Source organism: Malurus melanocephalus, unplaced genomic scaffold, assembly GCF_030028575.1.
Source record: "Malurus melanocephalus ecotype Western Australia unplaced genomic scaffold, MMel_1.1 scaffold_857, whole genome shotgun sequence".
Lineage (NCBI taxonomy): Eukaryota > Metazoa > Chordata > Aves > Passeriformes > Maluridae > Malurus > Malurus melanocephalus.
In genome coordinates, this window is record NW_026624089.1 from 46,061 (window position 1) to 64,201 (window position 18,141).

The window sequence follows — 18,141 nt, forward strand, 5'->3', positions numbered from 1 at the left end:
AGGTGTGGGGATCCCTATCCCAGCAATGGGGATCCCTATCCCAGGAGTGGGGATCCCTATCCCAGCAATGGGGATCCCTATCCCAGGAGTGGAGGGATCCCTATCCCAGGAGTGGGGATCCCTATCCCAGGAGTGTGGATCCCTATCCCAGCAATGGGGATCCCTATCCCAGGAGTGGGGATCCCTATCCCAGGAGTGGGGATCCCTATCCCAGGAGTGGAGGGATCCCTATCCCAGGAGTGGGGATCCCTATCCCAGGAGTGGGGATCCCTATCCCAGGAGTGTGGATCCCTATCCCAGCACTGGGGATCCCTATCCCAGGAGTGGGGATCTCTATCCCAGGAGTGTGGATCCTTACCCCAGCAATGGGATCCCTATCCCAGCAATGGGGATCCCTGTCCCAGGATTTGGGATCCCCATCCCAAGGATGCCCATCCAGGGAAGGGCTGTTCCTCAGGGCTCTGCAGAACTGCTGCTCCACTGCTCCCAGCAGTCCATTCTTATGGCTTCCTTACATTTAAGGATGTCCTGGGAGGCCTCCTGCTCCTTCTGTGCTCCACAAACTTTTGTCATTTTTTAGCCCCCCATAAATTTCTCCTTAAAAAAGTACCCCTTTTTTGGCTCTCTGGAGTGGGATTTTGCATTTCCTTATYAATCCCAATTCTATCCCTTTTCCATGCAGTTGAGGGGTTCCTAGGTGCCCCCCTGACCTTCTTTACCCACTTTGCCTAAAGCTRCCCCTCTGCAACACCTTATTTAGGGTTTTTTGGGGCTTACCCATAGGATCTACCCATGYCTTATGTAATTGTTGTGGTCAGATATCGTATGAATGTAACACAACTYCTCCCATGTTTTACAAATAAATTCAATTTAATTTACAAATAAAGCCACAARATAGATTTATTTGCCTGGTTGACGACTGCTGGAAGGAAAACCACTCCAGCTGTTTTGTTTCCTGCTCTACCAGAGTATTTGCATGCACTTTTCCCTGCCCCTCAGATGTCGTGGCCCCACCCGTGGCACCCGGACATCGTGGATGTGCAGATCGCTGCCATCGGATCCCTGGCCATCCTCGCTGTTCCCGGGGAGTTCACGTACGTGTTCCTTGGCTCTTGTGCAGCCAGATTTCATCCAAACCTTCTGGAATAGCTCTGCCTGCAGCTGGAAAGGAGGGCAGGCCCAGAGTTTGTCCCCACACTCACTGTGGGATCGACTGAGAGGCGCACAGTCTTCCCCAATCCTTTTGTTGGCTGCAAAATGCAGTTTCGAGGAAACCAGAGGAATTTGTTAACTTGGACTGTGATTTTGGCACCACAAACACCATAATGATGAATCGCACTGGCTGTTCATGGTATAGGGATGCAAATTTAAGTAGGATAAGGGTTTATCCCTTGTACTTTTATTCCTTCCTCTAGGGTGGCTCCAGTGTCTCCCTGGCTGTGGTGATGAGTTGAAATGATTTTTTTTTTTTTCGTTGAAGTCGTTGCAGAGTGGTCTGAAGGGATTTTGAGTAGTGGGGGTCAGGCTCTGCTCCCAGGGAACAGGGACAGCACAAGGGGAAACGGCCTCAGGCTGGGCCAGGGGAGGCTCAGGGTGGACATCAGCAGGAATTTCTGCATGGAAAGGGTGCTCAGGCCTTGGCAGGGGCTGCCCAGGGAGCTTTGGAGTGCCCATCCCTGGAGGTGTCCAAGGAAGGGCTGGAGGTGGCACTCAGAGCTCTGGGCTGGGGACAAGGTGGGGATGGGCACAGCTTGGACTCCATGGGCTGGGAGGGCTTTTCCAGCCTCAGGGATCCTGKRATTCCATGATTTCTGAGCCTGACACTGTTCCCTCCATGCCCCAGGACCATGGCTGGACGCAGGCTCCGGGAAGCTGTTAAAAGCGTGAGTAGCTGAGCTTTCCCCAGAGCACAGCACAGGTGGAATTTCTCCTTTCCTGAGCCTCCTGCTTTTCCCTCCTCTCCTCCCAGATGGGTTCTCAGGGCTCCTGTCCCACAGATGTTTCCTTCTCCCAGTTGYTTCAGATGGATTTTCCATGTGCTTCCTGACAGGCTGGAGGAATGAATATCCTCCCCAAAACCACCCGGTCGGGTTTCAATCCATGAAGCCAATTCCACAGGGATCCAGGCACAATCGATGCCAGCAGAGATCTGGCTTTGGGATGGAGGGGTTCAGCTCCTTAATCTCTACCAGGATTCTGAAACATGAGAACCATTGCARAAAAACCCAGTAAAAGTGTATTTTGCATTTGATTGATGCAACCTGGCTGTAGCCTGAATCAAATCCCAATCCCAKATGCTGTCTTCACAATTCACTGGGCCTTTCTCTCACTTATATCCCTGGGTTTTTTTTGAGTGTACAGACATCAGCTTCCAAAAAATCCCTCAATTTATTGAATTTGTGGAATGAGAGGTCATTTTTCCTCTTTTTTGGGAGGGGGAGTGAATATGAAGCGTTAAAAAGGGCAAATTGCACCTGTAGGCTTGCTTTCCTGGGCACCCATAACTTTTGGATCTGCAACATCCATCCCTTTCCCATCACAACCTTGAATTCTGTCCTGGTAAATAATGAGGATAAAAACAACAACAATAATAATGGTTATAATGCAAACAGCCTTAACAGGAATAACAATATTGATATAGTAATAATAACAATATTGATGTAATAATAATAATAACAATAATAACAATAATAACAATAACAATAATAACAATAATAATAATAATAATAATAATAATAATAATAATAATAATAATAATAATAATAATTATAACGCAAACGGCCTTAACAGGAATAACAATATTGATATAGTAATAATAACAATATTGATATAGTAATAGTAGTAATAATAATAATAATAATGGCCATAACAGGAATAACAATATTGATATAATATAATAATAATACAATAACAACAGCAATAATGACAGTCATAATAATTCCAATAGCCATAATAATAATAACAATAACAATAATAATAATAATAATAATAATAATAATAATACAATAACAACAACAACAGTATAGCTGTGCATTGAGCACTTCTTCCAAGATAAGTGTTTTATTCCCTTCCTTAGGAATTTGATTCCCATGGGACACCAGGGATGAACGTTGTGATTGCAGGTCTCTGCAATGTCTAYACCCACTACATCACCACCTATGAGGAATACCAGGTAAATATTAACATTGTGGATTGGATTTGTGTGACTGAGTTCAGGTTTTGACCCCATGAGATGATAATTCATGTCGAATTATGGGTGTTCAGAGTTCTTTTCCTTTGCCACAGAAATGGGCAGGGAGAACTGGCAGCCAAGGCTGGAAGAACTGGGGTTGGAAGAATCCGACCCCAAAAAGTTGGAGGGGGGACAAGTTGCATCCAAGCCTTTCAAAGGGGTGAAAACTGCAATAATGGGAAGAGCAAAGAGGTAAAAACTGAGATAATTGGGAGAGTAAAGAGGGTAAAAACTGAGATAATGGGAAGAGCAAAGAGGGTAAAAATGGAGAAAATGGGAAGAGAAAAGAAGGTAAAACCTGTGCTGATGGGAAGAGCAAACAGGTCCTCCCTGTTTGCAGTAGGTTGGAGAATGCAGAGTCACCTGAAATTGGAGCAGAAGTGACTTTGGCAAGTGGCTGGGGCCATGTCCTGACCAGACAGGGGTTAAATAACCCCAGTGTTGACCCTCAGCTGGGTGGGATGGGCTGCACAAACCCTCCAAGCCTCCTTTCCTGAATTTATCCTGTCCAGGTTCAGCGCTACGAGGCAGCATCCACCATTTACGGGCCCCACACCCTCTCTGCTTACATCCAGCTCTACAGGGGCCTGGCCAAGGCCATCGCTCAGGTGAGCAGCATTTGTCACATGCCACTGGCTGCTGGGGACATTGCAGTCCTGCCTTTAGCCCAGGCCTTTGGCAACCAGCAATGAGCTTATCAGGGTGGCCAGCACCCCACTATCCTGTCTTATTTGCTAATTCTTTTAATAATGGCCAATTAGGTCTAATAGAAAATGAATTATTGTTTGTTGGACACAAGGAAATAACAGAGTAAGGAGTTTGGGCAAATTATATACTACACAGAAATAAAATTAAAGAAACTACTAGTATTATAAAGTACAGCCATTTAAAATGCTGTGTGCAATGAAGGTACCCAAGAGTTCAGCTAGAAAAGAAATTCTGTGTATATTTTACCAATCAGTTGGTGGTGGGAGAATACATTGGAGTCCTTTCCCTCATTCCCCAGAGAAGTAACTGCAAAGTTTGTGTCCGAACCTTGAGGAGAGGCCTTCACACTCTTCCAGTGTGTGTGTGAGAGGCTTCTGCCTTTTAGAAATTTTGTGTATCTTTTATAGAGCAAAAACGGAGACTTTGGTCAGTGTTAGCATTTTTTTTCATCTCTCTCCATAGCTGCCCTCCATACCAAGATGCTGACTCCTGGTCAGCTGTTCAGACTCTTGGGTGTCAGGGATAATTCCCTGCTGGGTCCTTCAATCCAGCCYGGGTTATCTCTTGMTTTGAGATATCTCKATTTGAGAGAGGGAGAGGGGGGTACRTCCTGCCACAGCCTGGCAGTGCCCATTGTCACTGTGGGAATGGGTGGGCAGGAATATCCTGGGATGTTCTGGGGGCTGGTTTGAGGAGGCTCCAGCAGCAGGGCAGTGAGTCTCCTGCAGGGCTGCACAGATGGAGATGCTCTGCTCTGGTTTCACACCCAYTTTGTTATTCCTGCAGTCTGTCCGAGCACAGGCTGTGCTTCCTCAAGGAATATCTGTGTGTGTGTTTAACCAGCACATCTTCCCTCTCCCAGAATTCCACTCAGGATCTGCCCCGTGGGCCAGAGCCCCCGCTCTTCAATGTGACCAGCCTGACCCTGCTGCCTTCTCTCAGCGCCGAGAACGCACCGGCCAATAAAAAATTTGGGGATGTGCTGGAAGAAGTGAGACRAGAGTACCAGGAGGTGAGAGCTTCAGGGATGCCCTAAAAGCTGTTTGGGAAAARCCTTTAAATTCTCACCCCTCAACCCAAAATCTGTGGGTGGTGGTGCCCTCAGAGCAAAAAGGTCTCGTCTCTGCTCTGGGCATGGTTGGGAAGGCAGGGACAGAGCATTTCCATGCCAGTGTCACTGAACAGGAATAAAATGGGTGAATAAAGAGGAATAGAAAAGCCCTCCATCCAGCACAAAGCAGATTTCTGCTTCAAAGCAAAATAGCAGTCGATTAAGGAGGCAAACATTGTACAGCGAATTCTTACAAGCAGCAATCAGGTCACCTTTGATGCCTCGGAATGTAAATGAAATGGAATCAGAATGTCAGAAATGGTTCTGTTTTCGGTGCTCAGTGTTTAGATCAGGTTCTGTTTTCGGTGCTCAGCATTTAGATCAGATGTTCAGAGCTGGAGCTTTCGTCTCCTTGCTGTCTCTAGCACTAAAACAGTGAGGCATTGTGAAAGATCTCCCAAATTTCCTCCCTTTTCCACGTGCACTGGGGGAATTTATCCAACAAGCAGAACAAGCAGGGTGACACAACACAGAGCACCCACACAAAGCAGAAGTTGTCACTGCTGTTGCAACAAGTGACATGATAAATAATTTAAAACAACAACAGCAACCCAAACACAACAGAGCACCACAAAAAACAACCAAACCCCCCAAAACATCTGATGGCCTCTTCAAAGGATGCTCTTCATGTGCTGCTCAGCCTTTAACACAAATCTCAATTCCCCTCCTAGAGAGAAGTTGCTGAAGTGACTTTTGTGGGGGCCAACCCCAGGAACTCGGCAGAGAATGCGGTAAATGTGACGGAATGACGCTGGAATTGGGGTGCTTGGGATTTATGGATATTCATTTTCCAGTTGGTAAAGCAGGTTTTTTCTCTGCTGGGAGACCAAAGGAAAATGTGTGCTTCAGGAATTCACGCCATCAGCAAGCTTTTTGGGCAAAAAAGGGAATTTGGACTGTTTATGATCTTGTTATATTATTGAACTTGAACCATGTTATGTGTTAGGCCGGACTCTTGTCATTGGTATCCAGGGCAAACCTGGCCTCTGATTCCCATCCTAGCAGCCTGCTGCTTTTTTTTAACAAAATTAGCAAAGCACTTAATCCATCCCATCACTCACCAGTACAGACATTGTCACTGCCCATTCTCATTTTACAGATTAATTCTTTGCATCATTTATCAGCTCAAATTTGTGCTTTGGTGGTAGAATATGAACATTTTTGCCAGTAATGACCATATTTGCTAGTAAAACACAGCCTCTTCCCCAGGTTAAAGTGCCACAGGGGGTGGGGATGTGCCTGCACCTTCAGGGTCTGGCTAACCCTGGTGTTTTTATTGCAGACTGAGCACAACTTCCTGATGGTGGAAAGATACTCCAACCTTTCCAGCCGCTGGCAGCCGGTGCTGAAYGACGCCTCCTGGGACACCAGGTGGGTGCCTGAGCAGATTTCCCTGTCCCACAGACTCCAGGGAGCCATTCCAGTCCAACCTGAAGGGATTTGTGCCAGAGCTCCCAGTGCCAGGCAGGTTCTGGTTCTGCAGGTGGTGCTCTCTTACCCCCATATTTAGGGGTTACCTTGGCAAAACTGGTGTTCTCCTTTGCTCCAGAGTCTGGAATGGAGGCTGGTAAATTTGGGAAAGGGAGGAGGAAGGGCAGGAATTACAGAAGGTTTGGGGTCCAGCTTGTTCCTAGCCTGTATCCACYCCTCTGTCACACCTTGAGGATGAATGGGATGCCAAAGAGAAATTCACTGAGGAAAACTGGCCAGGTTTGTTGTGCAGCATAAACAAACAACTAAAAAAGTCTGGAAGAAAGGGAAGTTAAGGGTTGAGGTGTCAGACTTCAGAAAAAACATCCACGGAGCAGCAAGGCTGGTGTCATCACCTTTCAGAGCTCTGGGCGAATCTTTATCACCTTCCGTGGAAGAGCTCCACCAGATCCAGCTGAAAAATCCTTCCTGCCTGCATGATGTGGGGAGTTTTGAGGCTGAGCATTCCCTGGAGGGTTTTGAGGTTCAGCAGAAAGGCTTTTGCACAAGGAGTCTATAAAACAAAATGGGCTTTTGATGTGGAAATGGGAGCCAGAAATTCTGAGCTCACTAATTACAGTGAATATTCACCTTCTTGGTGAATATTACAGCTCTCCTCCTGCACAGGCAGGACTGAGGTGCTCTCAGAGGTGATGATCCAGGGAGCTGTAAATGTAAGGAAACGTTGGAAGGAATATTTTCCATCTACAAATTGCATCAGTGACTTTTTATCCTGTGTTTCCAGATATTTTTCTGCCCTGCCTAATTTTGGTTTGGCTTGTTGGCTGCTGCTCTGATAGCTGAAATGTATGGGTGGAGGTTAAAAGGAAGGAGAGGTTAAAAGAAAGGGAATGTTAAGAGAAAGGAGAGGTTGAAAGAAAGGGAATGTTAAGAGAAAGGAGAGGTTAAGAGAAAGGTTAAAAGAAAGGGAATGTTAAGAGAAAGGAGAGGTTGAAAGAAAGGAGAGGATAAGAGAAAGGAGAGGTTAAAACAGAGGTTAAGAGAAAGGAGATGTTGAAAAAAAGGGAAGGTTAAAAGAAAGAGAAGGTTAAAACAAAGGGAAGATTAAAAGAAAAGAAAGGGTAAAAGAAGCTCTTAAAGTACACTCAACCTGGAGTGCCTTCATCTCGTTGCGCATCTTGCCCTCCACTGGAAAGTGGATTTCCCTGCTGACTGCAGTTTTGGSCTGTTTTCCAGGTTTTACTGGACCAAAGGATCCCGTGGCCAGAGCAATGTGACCATCGAGTGGCACATCCCTGCTGGCACAGAGCCGGGCGTGTACCGGCTCCGCTACTTCGGGCACTACAAGAAGAGARTGTCCCTCTTCCGCATCATCACAGTCCCCTTTGAGGGCTCCTCCTCAGCCTTTCAGATCACAGCTCCATAGATCACATTCCCTACAAGAATGGTCTCTTTGAGCACTGGGTTGGACATCTGGGCTGTGCAGGGGTTGGACTTGGACAATTCCTGTGGGTTCCCTCCARCTCCGGATGATTCCACGATGTTCTGGGAGGGTTTTCTCATGGCTGCTGTCCCTCAAGTGCTGCTGGGTGTCCTTTTGCTGTGCAAAGCTTGACTTCCTGGGAAGTTTTGTCTTTCCCTGCTGTCCAGTCTCCTCCTGTGTCCTCAGTCAAGTGGTTCCCRTCCTGGCCAGACCTGGTGGCAGCTGATTCTCATTGCAATAAAAGATGTAACTTCTCTTTCAGCCTGAAACCTATGCCTGTGGATGGGGAATAAGCTCTCCTGGTGTGAAGTGGATGGGAATCAGTAAGAACTGAATTTATGGGTTAAAGCTGTGGGTGAKGCAGCTCTGAACAGACCCCAGCCTGCTTTGGTAGAGTATCAGGAAGGACCCAAGGCCAGCAGGATGAAATGTCACCCAGAGTCACCTCCAGGTGCATCACCAGAAGGGTCGTTCATCTGAATACAGAATGCAGATACCAGGGTAGAGTACAAGGACAGTGCCCAAACTTGTTGGCTGAAAGGGTCTCCCCACAGAAAAGCCCCCAGGGATGCAGAGGATCTTCCCAGGAGAGTTTCAGGAGCTGCCTGGACAAAGCCATGACCACCCTGACCTGGAACTGATCCTTCCCTGGCTGCCTTCCACCAGCACTGCTGTAAATAGGGACAGCTCCAGACCCCCTAAATCTCTTCTGACCTCTGAAAGAGATAGAACTGGGGGCCACAGGGAGAGGAAAACATATTTCATGTCTGGATTTAGGATTCTTGTGGGGTCTGACAGCTAAACAACTGTAAATGTTTAATAAGCTCCAATAATGTGTACCAATTTTGTATGCAATCTCTTTAATTCTTCAGAGAATCAAAAACCAGATAATTTTGCCTCTCTTTAAAATCAGTAGGAGAGGATGAATTATTCATTTCCAAGCAGCTGCAATCAGCCTGAGAGATCCCCATCCGGAGGAGCTCAAAGCAGTCACAACACTGAGTCAGGAAAAAGAGAGAGCCCTGAGAGAACATCCCTGGGAATCAAATCCCTGGAGATATCCCCGATGCTCTGTCCTAATAACTCCCCCAGCCACCCCACTAACAGTGGTTTTGGTTTTTTTGGGTTTTTTTTTCAGTAGTACTGAACGTGCTCAAGCAAGCCAAGTTGAATTGCACAGTGAAAGATTTACCCTCCAAACCGTGAACATCTGACCCTAAAAGAGAGGTTTTTAGGAAACTGCAGGTTCCCAGGGGAGAGGAAGTGTTGAAAGGCAGAATTAGGGTATCTGGAGGGTCCCCTGTGCCCAGAGCAGGTCCCCGTGCAAAACACCTCGTGTTTATTTGGCTGTCACCGGTGAGAATAGGATTTTGAATTTAGGGGGCTATTTTTGGGGATTTTCATGATATTTTGTGTCTAGCAATCTCTCTGGAGAGGAGCCCTTGGTTCCCTTTGCTCTATAGCAGCATCGTGGCTGTTGGCAGGCAATGACCAGCAGCCCTTCCCTGCTCTCTGACTCTTTTTTGGGACGCTGTGCCTGGATCCAGCAGCCACTAGGTGCCAGTGCTGTTTTACAGGAAAACAAGCTCGAGCCAAAGCCTGGGAAAAAAAATAAAAATCAGGAATTTGGACACTTTGCCAGCTGTTAAATATAGCCCTCGCTCTCCTCGACAGTTGCTCGTCCTTCTCCCGGCCGCTCTCCCTCGGCCCGGAGCCATTTGTGCCCTGCTACGTGCTCGGGAGAAGGGCACAATTCCACCTTTATTTTAGTTCTGTTGTGGTGGGATATAAACTGCCGTGAACTCGGGAATCTCGTGTCCACGGGCTGAGCTCCTCCGARCGCCTGGAGCACGCCACAGCCTCCCTCCTGCACGTCCCATCCCTTCCCGATTTACTGCCAGTGCTAAATTGGGATCTGGCCCCTGGAGCTGGGGGGAGAGGGGAGAATCCTCTGCTGTCTCCAGCCTTTGATGCCGGATTTGGGATTTGTTGGCTCTTCTGGTTGTCTGGGGCATTTTCCAGCCTCCCACAGAGGGTATTTGTGTGCAGCTCTCTGGTTTTAACATCTTCACAACTGGGGTTGTATATACACGAGGTGGGGCTGGGCACCAAGAAATGTCGCTCTTCCAATGTTTATTCCTTAAACAACCCCAAATCTGGATGTGCATGACCCTGTGGATTGCTGGAGCCAGGCCAGGATGAGTGTTTGGGCATGGAGAGGAGTTGGAAGTGTTCAGGGAGAGAGCAGCCCACCCCAAGCATCCCTGAAGGACAGGGCTTGGTGGGCAGGGGCCATCTAAGCACCCCCAGCACTGAAGAAAGGACAGCTGAGAACTGGAATTTTATCCCAGATGAGATTTTGGGGAACACAACCATTTCCAGCCCTTGGAAGAAAGGAAAAACCCTATCATAGCACCACGAGGAGCACCAGGGCCAGGCTGACCCCCAGGCAGTGACCAGCAGGAATTGGTGACCCCTGACTGGCCTGTCACCTTCAAAGGCCAGTTGGTTTGGGGGTTGTTTTTCCAAAAAAAGGGAAATCCATGTGATGAAGAGGTGAGCTGGGAAGTTGAGCTGGGAAAAGGGAGCCATGCAAGCTCCCTTTGAACATGAAYAGTCCCACGGACTGAGGGGGTTTTGGTGGGACACGAGAGTTTCCCTGTGAGATATCCCAGGGTGTGGCCAGCTCCAAACACGGAGCTGTGTCATCCTCAGAGATGTTTTCTTCTCACTCTGCACCTCAGATGAGAGGCCCTGTGCTGCAGAGACCTCCAGGAAAGTGCTGGCTGGAGGGAGGGAGGTGGAAAATGCCGTTTTTGGACCTTCTGCGCTGCCAGCAACCAAAGATGAGGCCATCTGCTGATTTTTCTGGGCATTGACCTCATCACTCACACCTCAAACATGTYTTAGACTTGTTGGTGGTGGGTGGGTTTGGTTTTTGGGTTTTGCTTGCTCTCTGCTGGGAACCCACATCTTTACAAATGGGAAATAATGTTTTCTTTAAGTTGGGCTGTGGRTTTGAGATTCCTCAGAAAGTCATCCTTGCTCTCCAAAACAGACCAGCCAGCTGCTGCCGAGCAAAGAGAATCTCAGCTGCGCGAGAGGAGAACGTTACAGGACAAAAGCAAATTCTCCACTGCCCTGGTTTCAAAGGAAATGAAAGCAGGGCATCAGGAAAAGCTAATGAGGGAAAAAAACCAGAGCTGGCAGAGCTGCTGGAGCCCAGAGYACAGCTGACCTCTTTRTAAGAACAATGTCAAGCTATTTTGGCAAAATCCCTTTTGGAATGGCAGGGAGGCCTTTGGTTAGCAGCAGCAAGGTACCAGAGCTTCATCCCATTTCCTGGGCTCGGGATCTCTCTGGGAAGGGGCAAACCTTTTGCACCAGGAATTGCTGTTTCTCCATCATTTAACTGGGATGGTCTCCCAGGGAGCAGGGTCTCATCTCAAAGCAGATTTACCTGTTGGTGACCAGGCTGTTCTCAGATGGGGCCAAGCCCTCACAGCCCTAAATCATRGATCACCCCATTCACCCTTTGTTTTTGCATGGTGCTGTCTCATTATTGATATGAWGTCCCCAGAAATCTCCACTGGGATCAGGTAATAAATTTATGGTAAATCCAATTCCTGTAGCATTGACAGATAAATAAATACTGACCAAAGAGGTGCTGGGGAAAGAGGCCAACTCTTGATTTTTCCATTTAAAAGTGCAGAAGTACAAAACTGCTGGTTTTCTGTTCTCTGTGCTGGGCGAGGGTCACCAAAGTGCACGTGGAATGCACTCCTGAACAGCTTGTGACACTGCCAGTGTGACCTGGGATCGATCCCTCCAGAGCAAAGTGTGCTCCTATTTACCATATAGAAGGACTGAGGCTTGTGTTTAAAAAGTTTTAATGGTATTTCAAAGTCCAGTGAATGTCCTCGGATTACTCAAAATCACAGAGTTGCTTCACAGAATTTCTCCCCGGTTCTAATTTGTAACGGATGATTGAGATGCCATTTTCCCCTTCATTCCCTTCAAACACACACGATTGTCCTCCAGTAAATGGAAACTGTGATTTTTAGCTACACTTCATAGTGTTAAAACTCTATACAAACCTTGTACTACTCGTACAAAAATAAGTGCTTCATGCACACATTTTTAATACTGCTTCTTGCCCTCTGCTTTGACATCYTCCTGAACTTATATAAATAGCTGAAAAAGCAGACTAAACTTACTGAACGTGGAAAGCGAGAAACACTTCCTGCCAACGCTTTGAGAGACACTCCTGGCTGTGTTCCTCGCTGGCAAACACCACTTAAAGACATAGACAGAACAGAAAAAAAAAAAAAAAAAGCCACGAAATCCGTAACACTCTCGGTTATTTGGCCCCCTGGGACCAGGTTTGTCCTTTGCTGAGAAGCCAAACGTGGCCAGCAGCAGCCACAGAGGGCTTGTAATACCTTTAGGATCACCCTAACGAGCTACTTCGTAAATAAGAGGGGGCTAAAGGGGCCTCAGACCTTACAGCTCATGGGGTTTGTTCCATTCTGGGGCAAATCAAGTCAGGATGGGAAATATTTAATTCCTGTAGTCCACACCTCATCACAGACCCTCATGCTTTTGGGGGATGCACAGGAAAAGCTCCCCTTGGAATGGCTTCTACTCTGCCACATCCCAGCATCTAAAGCAGGTCAAAATTTGGGGCCAGATCTGCTGGGTGTCATCAACCCAGTTCCTCCCAGAATGGGGTTTTTTTTGGTTCTAGACAGAATAAAATAAATTTTCCTTAGCAGGATTGATGACATAGGATTGATGTGTCTGCTGCAGTCACCCAGCACTGAGGTCCTGTTCTGTCTCCACAGCATCACAACTCCTGCCTCTATCCCATGGAAAAAATAAATGGATAATGGCCTCCTGTGGGACACGAAAGGATGCTCCCAGCAACCCCAAAGGGCTCAAACACAACACCAGCTCTGGTGCTCTCCAAAATTAGAGGTGCCTTTACTGCTGGTGTGAACCCTCTTCCACTACATTAATTTTTGCTGGAATCAGAGCAGGCAGCAGCCTTGATTTAATGTGTAAAGCAGTGCTCAGAGCCAGGCAGGGCTCTTTCCAACCTGGGAAAATGTTCTTTGGATATAATTTTATTCCTGTCGAAGTGCCTGCTATTACTGGGCCATGGCTGCGAGCTCTCGTGCTCTAATTAAGAAGAGAATTGGCCTTAATGAATAGCACTTTTCTGCTCCTCAGGCTTAAAAGTTTCCCTATCYTCCAGTGAATGTGCCATTCGATGGAAAATGCACAAAAATACACCATTCTTTGCTGATTTGTGGATATGGCTGGGAAGGAGCAAAGTAAGAGGGAAAACTGCTGAATGCTTGTGGCCTGCTTTAAAAATAAAATTAGCACGGAAACCTGTTCAGAAGTAGCCTGTTAGGCTGGGCAGAAATGCTTGGGAAAAATGACTTTTTGCCTCGGCTGTGCCAGGAAGAATTTCAAAGAGCTTTGAGATGCCCCGTGGTGGTGGCACAGGGGGGATCAGGGACAGAGAGGGGCAGACCCGAGTGGCCAAGGTGCACCACTGCTCTGCCTGGCCTGGGAAACATTGGGCTGGATGTGGGAGAATTCCTGATGCACAGAGGGGTTTGCTGGGGCACCCCATCCTTCCCCAGTCCTGGGTCACAATGGCCACAGGGGCTGTTTTCAGCACAGGTTGTTGTTGCAAGCACACACCCAGTAGGTGTATAAATGTATCTCAATAAAAATATATATGTACACCTGAGAACCTCACATTTCCTGGGCTGAGCTTTTGCTTTCCTGTGTGAAAATCTGATTTTGCATAATTTTTTAAATTTCTCCTTCCCCCGCCTTAATATCCCGTTAAAAAAACTGAAGACCTACAAAACTGAAGCTCCAACTAAAATTAACYTCAGGCCACAGATGAGCTTCAGACCACGAGGGTGTAAGAATTACCAGACTGGGATTTGGTTTTCTTTTCCTTTCTGCTTGTGCTGGGTTTGGAGGGAATTGGGTTAAAAGGCTCCGTAGCCATCGCTCCGAGCGGCCACGGCGAAGGCAGGATAGGCTTCATAGGTGGCATAAGTGGCCAAATCCTGTCCCATTGTCACTGCTTGCTTGAGCTGGGTGGCTGTGACAGTGGCAGCTGCGTTAGCAATGGTGTATCCTGAAGGAAAAAAAAAAAGAGAGAAAACCCACGGATCAATGAAAATCTGTTCCAAATGCACCGTGGCCTGGTAGGTTTTGATGGGGTGACTTTCGATGGGAATGACTCGGGCAACAATGAGTTTGTTGGTGAGAATAACAATAATTACTATTATGGGAATAATGTTAACAAATTAGCTTAATTTCATGGGAAAAGGAAAGCATGTCCTCACACATGATTTGTTAAACACGGTGCTGGAAAAACACCCCTTTCTGTTGAATGCTTTTTCCTGTATGGCATGAGGAGGACAAAGAAACAACCTAAAATAGGGGAAATTGGGGCAGGTTTCAAAGAGAAAATATAGCCTTGATCCCTTCACAGCCAAAATACAGGGAATTCAGGACAGCCACGGTAGGGAAACTCCCTCAATGCAACAKCAAGGAGAAAATATTTAGTGGATGGGATTTTTTTTTTTGTTTTTTTTCCCATCGGTCTCTAATGGAAAAAGTGGTTTCAACACTTCCAGACTTTCCCTGGAAAGATGTTGCTGTTTGAGAATGAATCACTGAGAAAACAGCATCRTTTGGGGCTGGTTCCTCTGGAGGCAGGGCACGGCAGCTTGTCAAACACACACAGTATTTTGTTGTAAAAGGATCAGGAGTCAAGACAAAGCCTAAATTTGGGAAGAGCAGCTGGGATGTCCATCGGATCTGCAGGACCAGGCTCTGCTCCAAGGATCCTGTCTGGCCAGGTGGGGAACAAGATCATCTCAAGGTCAGCCAAACCCCAGTTCCTCCCAGTGGGGCAATGGAAATATTGGGCAACAGGGAGYACACGTTGCCTCACTGGAGGTATCCCTTTGGGGAAAAAAAAAGAGGAATTCCTTACAATTTGAATCTTGTGGCTGTCCAGTCTTTTCTTTGCACCAGCAAAGCCAGGTGCAATGTTTCAAACAGGAATTGGGCAGTTTGGGACTTCAGGCACATCTGCCACCATCGGGAGAGAAATGAGCTGGKCACGGTCTGAGCCAAGCTTTGGCCAGCCCTGCCCAAGAACCGGAGTGTGCTGTGAGCAGCAGCCTCAGTGCACGTCCATTTGCCYGGACACTCCCAAGACAAATAAATAAGGTCGGATGAAAGAGAAGGAGAGATCCTAATGAAGCACTAAGTGGGGGCTGGATTCAATAAAGAGCCCATTTGGTTTCCACGCTGCGGAAGCTGCACAAGCCCAGACAAATTGATTTTCCTGYGGCTTTTGTGGGCTCCTGTGGCAGGAAGCCGGATAGATGTTTAATTTTTTTTGTTTCAAATCCATCCTTGAGACACTCCAAACAACTCAGTAGTACAGACTAATGCGTTCCTCATGTGCAGTCTGGCACGTGGTGCTGCCTCTCCAGCAGAACCGCTGGAGAGCACAGCAAATGCAATCCCTGTGTTTTCCATGACTTCCCAAGCTGTGTGGGGCAGTTGCAAGAGCTGTTGAGTATGAATGCTCAAACTGGGAGGAAAACCTTCCAGTGGGGGTGTGAGAGCTGGGATCAGATCCAAACTGCCGCGGCTGCGTCATTTCTTTGGTGATGAAGTCTAAGTGTTGGTTCAAAAGGAGCTGGGAGTGCTGGGGGGAGATGGAGTGAATTCATCAGCCACGTGTCCTCGCAGCGAGGAGGATCTACTCCACTCTGGTGGCATCAGGGCCAYGGGAGGGACCCATCCCAGATGGGGCACTGGGGATGCCAGCTTTGGATCCTGACCGTTTCTGGGGCTCCCAGCTGAAGGGAGGAATTCAGACTGGGAGGAGTGGAGAGGAAATGTAGAATTGGGATGGGGCTCTGGGCGCTGGGGCTCCCCGTCCTTGGACACTGCTCCAGCTACCCTGGACACAATTCTACCTGTGGCACTGACCTGTGGGGTCGGGGTCAGAGAAGAGCCCCSTCCCCAGCACCCTTAGCCTGAGATGCTCTGGGGTATGGACACAAMAATTTGGGCAGTCCTGGATAGAGAYAAAATCCTTTCCAGGCAATGAACTGGCACAGGGTGCCCAGAGAAGCTGTGGCTGCCCCTGGATCCCTGGAAGTGCCYGAGKYCAGGTTGGATGGGGATTGGAGCACCCTGGGATGGTGTAAGGTGTCCCTGYCCACGGCAGGGGGTGGATTTATCTTTAAGGTCCATTCCACCCCAAACCAGCCTGGAATTCTCTGATGAAGACACACCACATGAGCCACAGCTGGGGAGCACAACCAAACCCAAGCCTGCTTCCTTTTCCCCACCCTCAAGGAAGGAGGCAGCCGGAAAATCGCCATTCCAGGGCCCCCTGGCTGCCCAGCCCTGCCCATACCTGGAAAAGCCGGTGCTGCAGGAGGCACCTCGGCCCCCTCCACGGGAATGCCCAGGGTCTGCAGGGCGAACTCGGCCGCGTACGTCTTGGCCTCGTCGATGTAGGCGCTGAGCTTGGGCGGCGTGAACGGGTGGCTGTGGGGACRGCACGGACTCGGTGGGTTTGGGTTTGGGTTCCCAGGGCTGCCCCTGACCCACCCCGAGCCTGCCCCATCCCACACGGCCCGGGGAGCATCACCTCCCTGGGCAGGGGTGTGAACAGAGCCTCTCTCCCCCAGTGCTCTGCTTCACCAGCTGCACTCACCGACCCCRCTCTCCTTCTGGACACCGTGTCCTTGCAGGGTTTGTTGTGCTTTTGGGATCAAAAAAMMMCCCTGCTGYGTTTTCTCTTTACAACACCCAGTCTGGGTTTTCCTTTACAATACACAACAAGCAGCAGTYTAGGTCAGAAATGTTTGGAATCATATTTAGAGCTGAAGTATCAGCGTGTTCCTTCAAGTTCCTTTGATTTCCACTCAAGGGATATTGTTTGCTTTCTTTTTGTGCAGAAAAAGCACCATTTTGCCTGATTATGCCTGGTTTTCTGTAATGTTTGCACCAGCATAGAGAGCACCAAGCACAGCAGACAGAAGTTAACTATGGTTTGTGGATGGTTTTCTCCCCTTATTTTTTTAAAGTATTTATCTATTGAATCATATAAATATATAATATATATATATAAAATATATCTAATATATATAAATATATATTCAATAAATATTTTCACATATTTTCAAATATTTCAACTATGTCAAATATTCCAAATATTAATAAATGTTTTTCAAAGCAAAACATAATGGAGACCTGTGCGATGGTGACTTTGAGGACAGCTGTTGRCTCAAACACCGTTTAAAAAACAAAGCCTAAGTCTCAGAAACGCTCCAAAAAGTGACGTACATGGTGGGGTTCTGGCTGGCAAGGGCAGGGATGGTGATTTTGTAGAGGAAGAGCTGTCTTTGATCCTGGCCAATGGCAGAATGGAGCTGGTACACAGGCTGGCCCCAGTTGTTTTTCTGGCAGATTTCTTCTAAGATCTAGAAGGGAGAGAAAAAAAAAAAAGGGGATTTGTGCTGGGGTTAATTGCTGTGCACAGAAGCCTCCTCGCCCGGCTCCAGCCTCTGTGCTGAGCAGCTGCCTTCCCTCAAAGGGTTTTCAGGGACTCCTGGCAGCTTCCTCAAAGCTTAGCAAAAAACACTAAATAAATGACAGCCAGGATACTATGCCCACCTTGAAGTGTMGGAGTCATCTGAATGTTTTGTACTTGAAAGACTTGCTTAATTCCTGAAATTATTCCCTGTTCAATTTGCCCTCTGTGTCCTTTTGCTGCTCAGATGATTTCAGTGTGCTTTTCTTTGAATCTGCCTCAGAAGCTGTGTCTCACGGACTCCTATTTCAGAGGACTAAAGAGGCTCGGGTTGCATTCATCCCCTCTGCTCTGCTGCCTCCCCGGCTCGAGGGTTACAGAGCACCAGAAGCCCAAATAGGTTTCCTTTTAAAAAGAAAAAAGGTTGTGTTTCCATCCAATTAATTCCACGGGCTTCAGCAGGCGATTGCAGCTTTTGAAATGCTGAACCACGCTGCCCTCAGCCTGATTCCCTGGTAATTGGGAATTGCTGTCCACAAACGCTCGTGCCTTGGCTTTGGATTCCAGGGTTTTTA

The 18,141-nt window shown here is 47.7% G+C and overlaps 2 protein-coding genes across 3 annotated transcripts in view; one reads left to right on the forward strand and one right to left on the reverse strand.

Annotated features, from left to right (window-relative positions):
* Positions 1-8,238, forward strand: part of ASAH2 (N-acylsphingosine amidohydrolase 2) — a 19,407-nt gene extending 11,169 nt beyond the window's left edge. Inside the window, exons 11-18 of the mRNA XM_057385707.1 lie at positions 1,000-1,094; positions 1,844-1,883; positions 3,077-3,172; positions 3,745-3,840; positions 4,803-4,952; positions 5,723-5,782; positions 6,334-6,422; positions 7,719-8,238. Of these exons, the coding sequence (XP_057241690.1) occupies positions 1,000-1,094; positions 1,844-1,883; positions 3,077-3,172; positions 3,745-3,840; positions 4,803-4,952; positions 5,723-5,782; positions 6,334-6,422; positions 7,719-7,908 (816 nt within the window). The 3' untranslated portion in view covers positions 7,909-8,238. The remainder of the gene's footprint in view (positions 1-999; positions 1,095-1,843; positions 1,884-3,076; positions 3,173-3,744; positions 3,841-4,802; positions 4,953-5,722; positions 5,783-6,333; positions 6,423-7,718) is intronic.
* Positions 8,239-11,489: 3,251 nt separating this feature from the next.
* Positions 11,490-18,141, reverse strand: part of A1CF (APOBEC1 complementation factor) — a 29,221-nt gene continuing 22,569 nt past the window's right edge. For both annotated transcript variants that reach the window (XM_057385705.1, XM_057385704.1), the window contains exons 10-12: positions 17,380-17,516; positions 16,445-16,578; positions 11,490-14,131 (exon numbers count right to left, since the gene is read on the reverse strand). In XM_057385705.1, the coding sequence (XP_057241688.1) occupies positions 13,980-14,131; positions 16,445-16,578; positions 17,380-17,516 (423 nt within the window). In that variant the 3' untranslated portion in view covers positions 11,490-13,979. The remainder of the gene's footprint in view (positions 14,132-16,444; positions 16,579-17,379; positions 17,517-18,141) is intronic.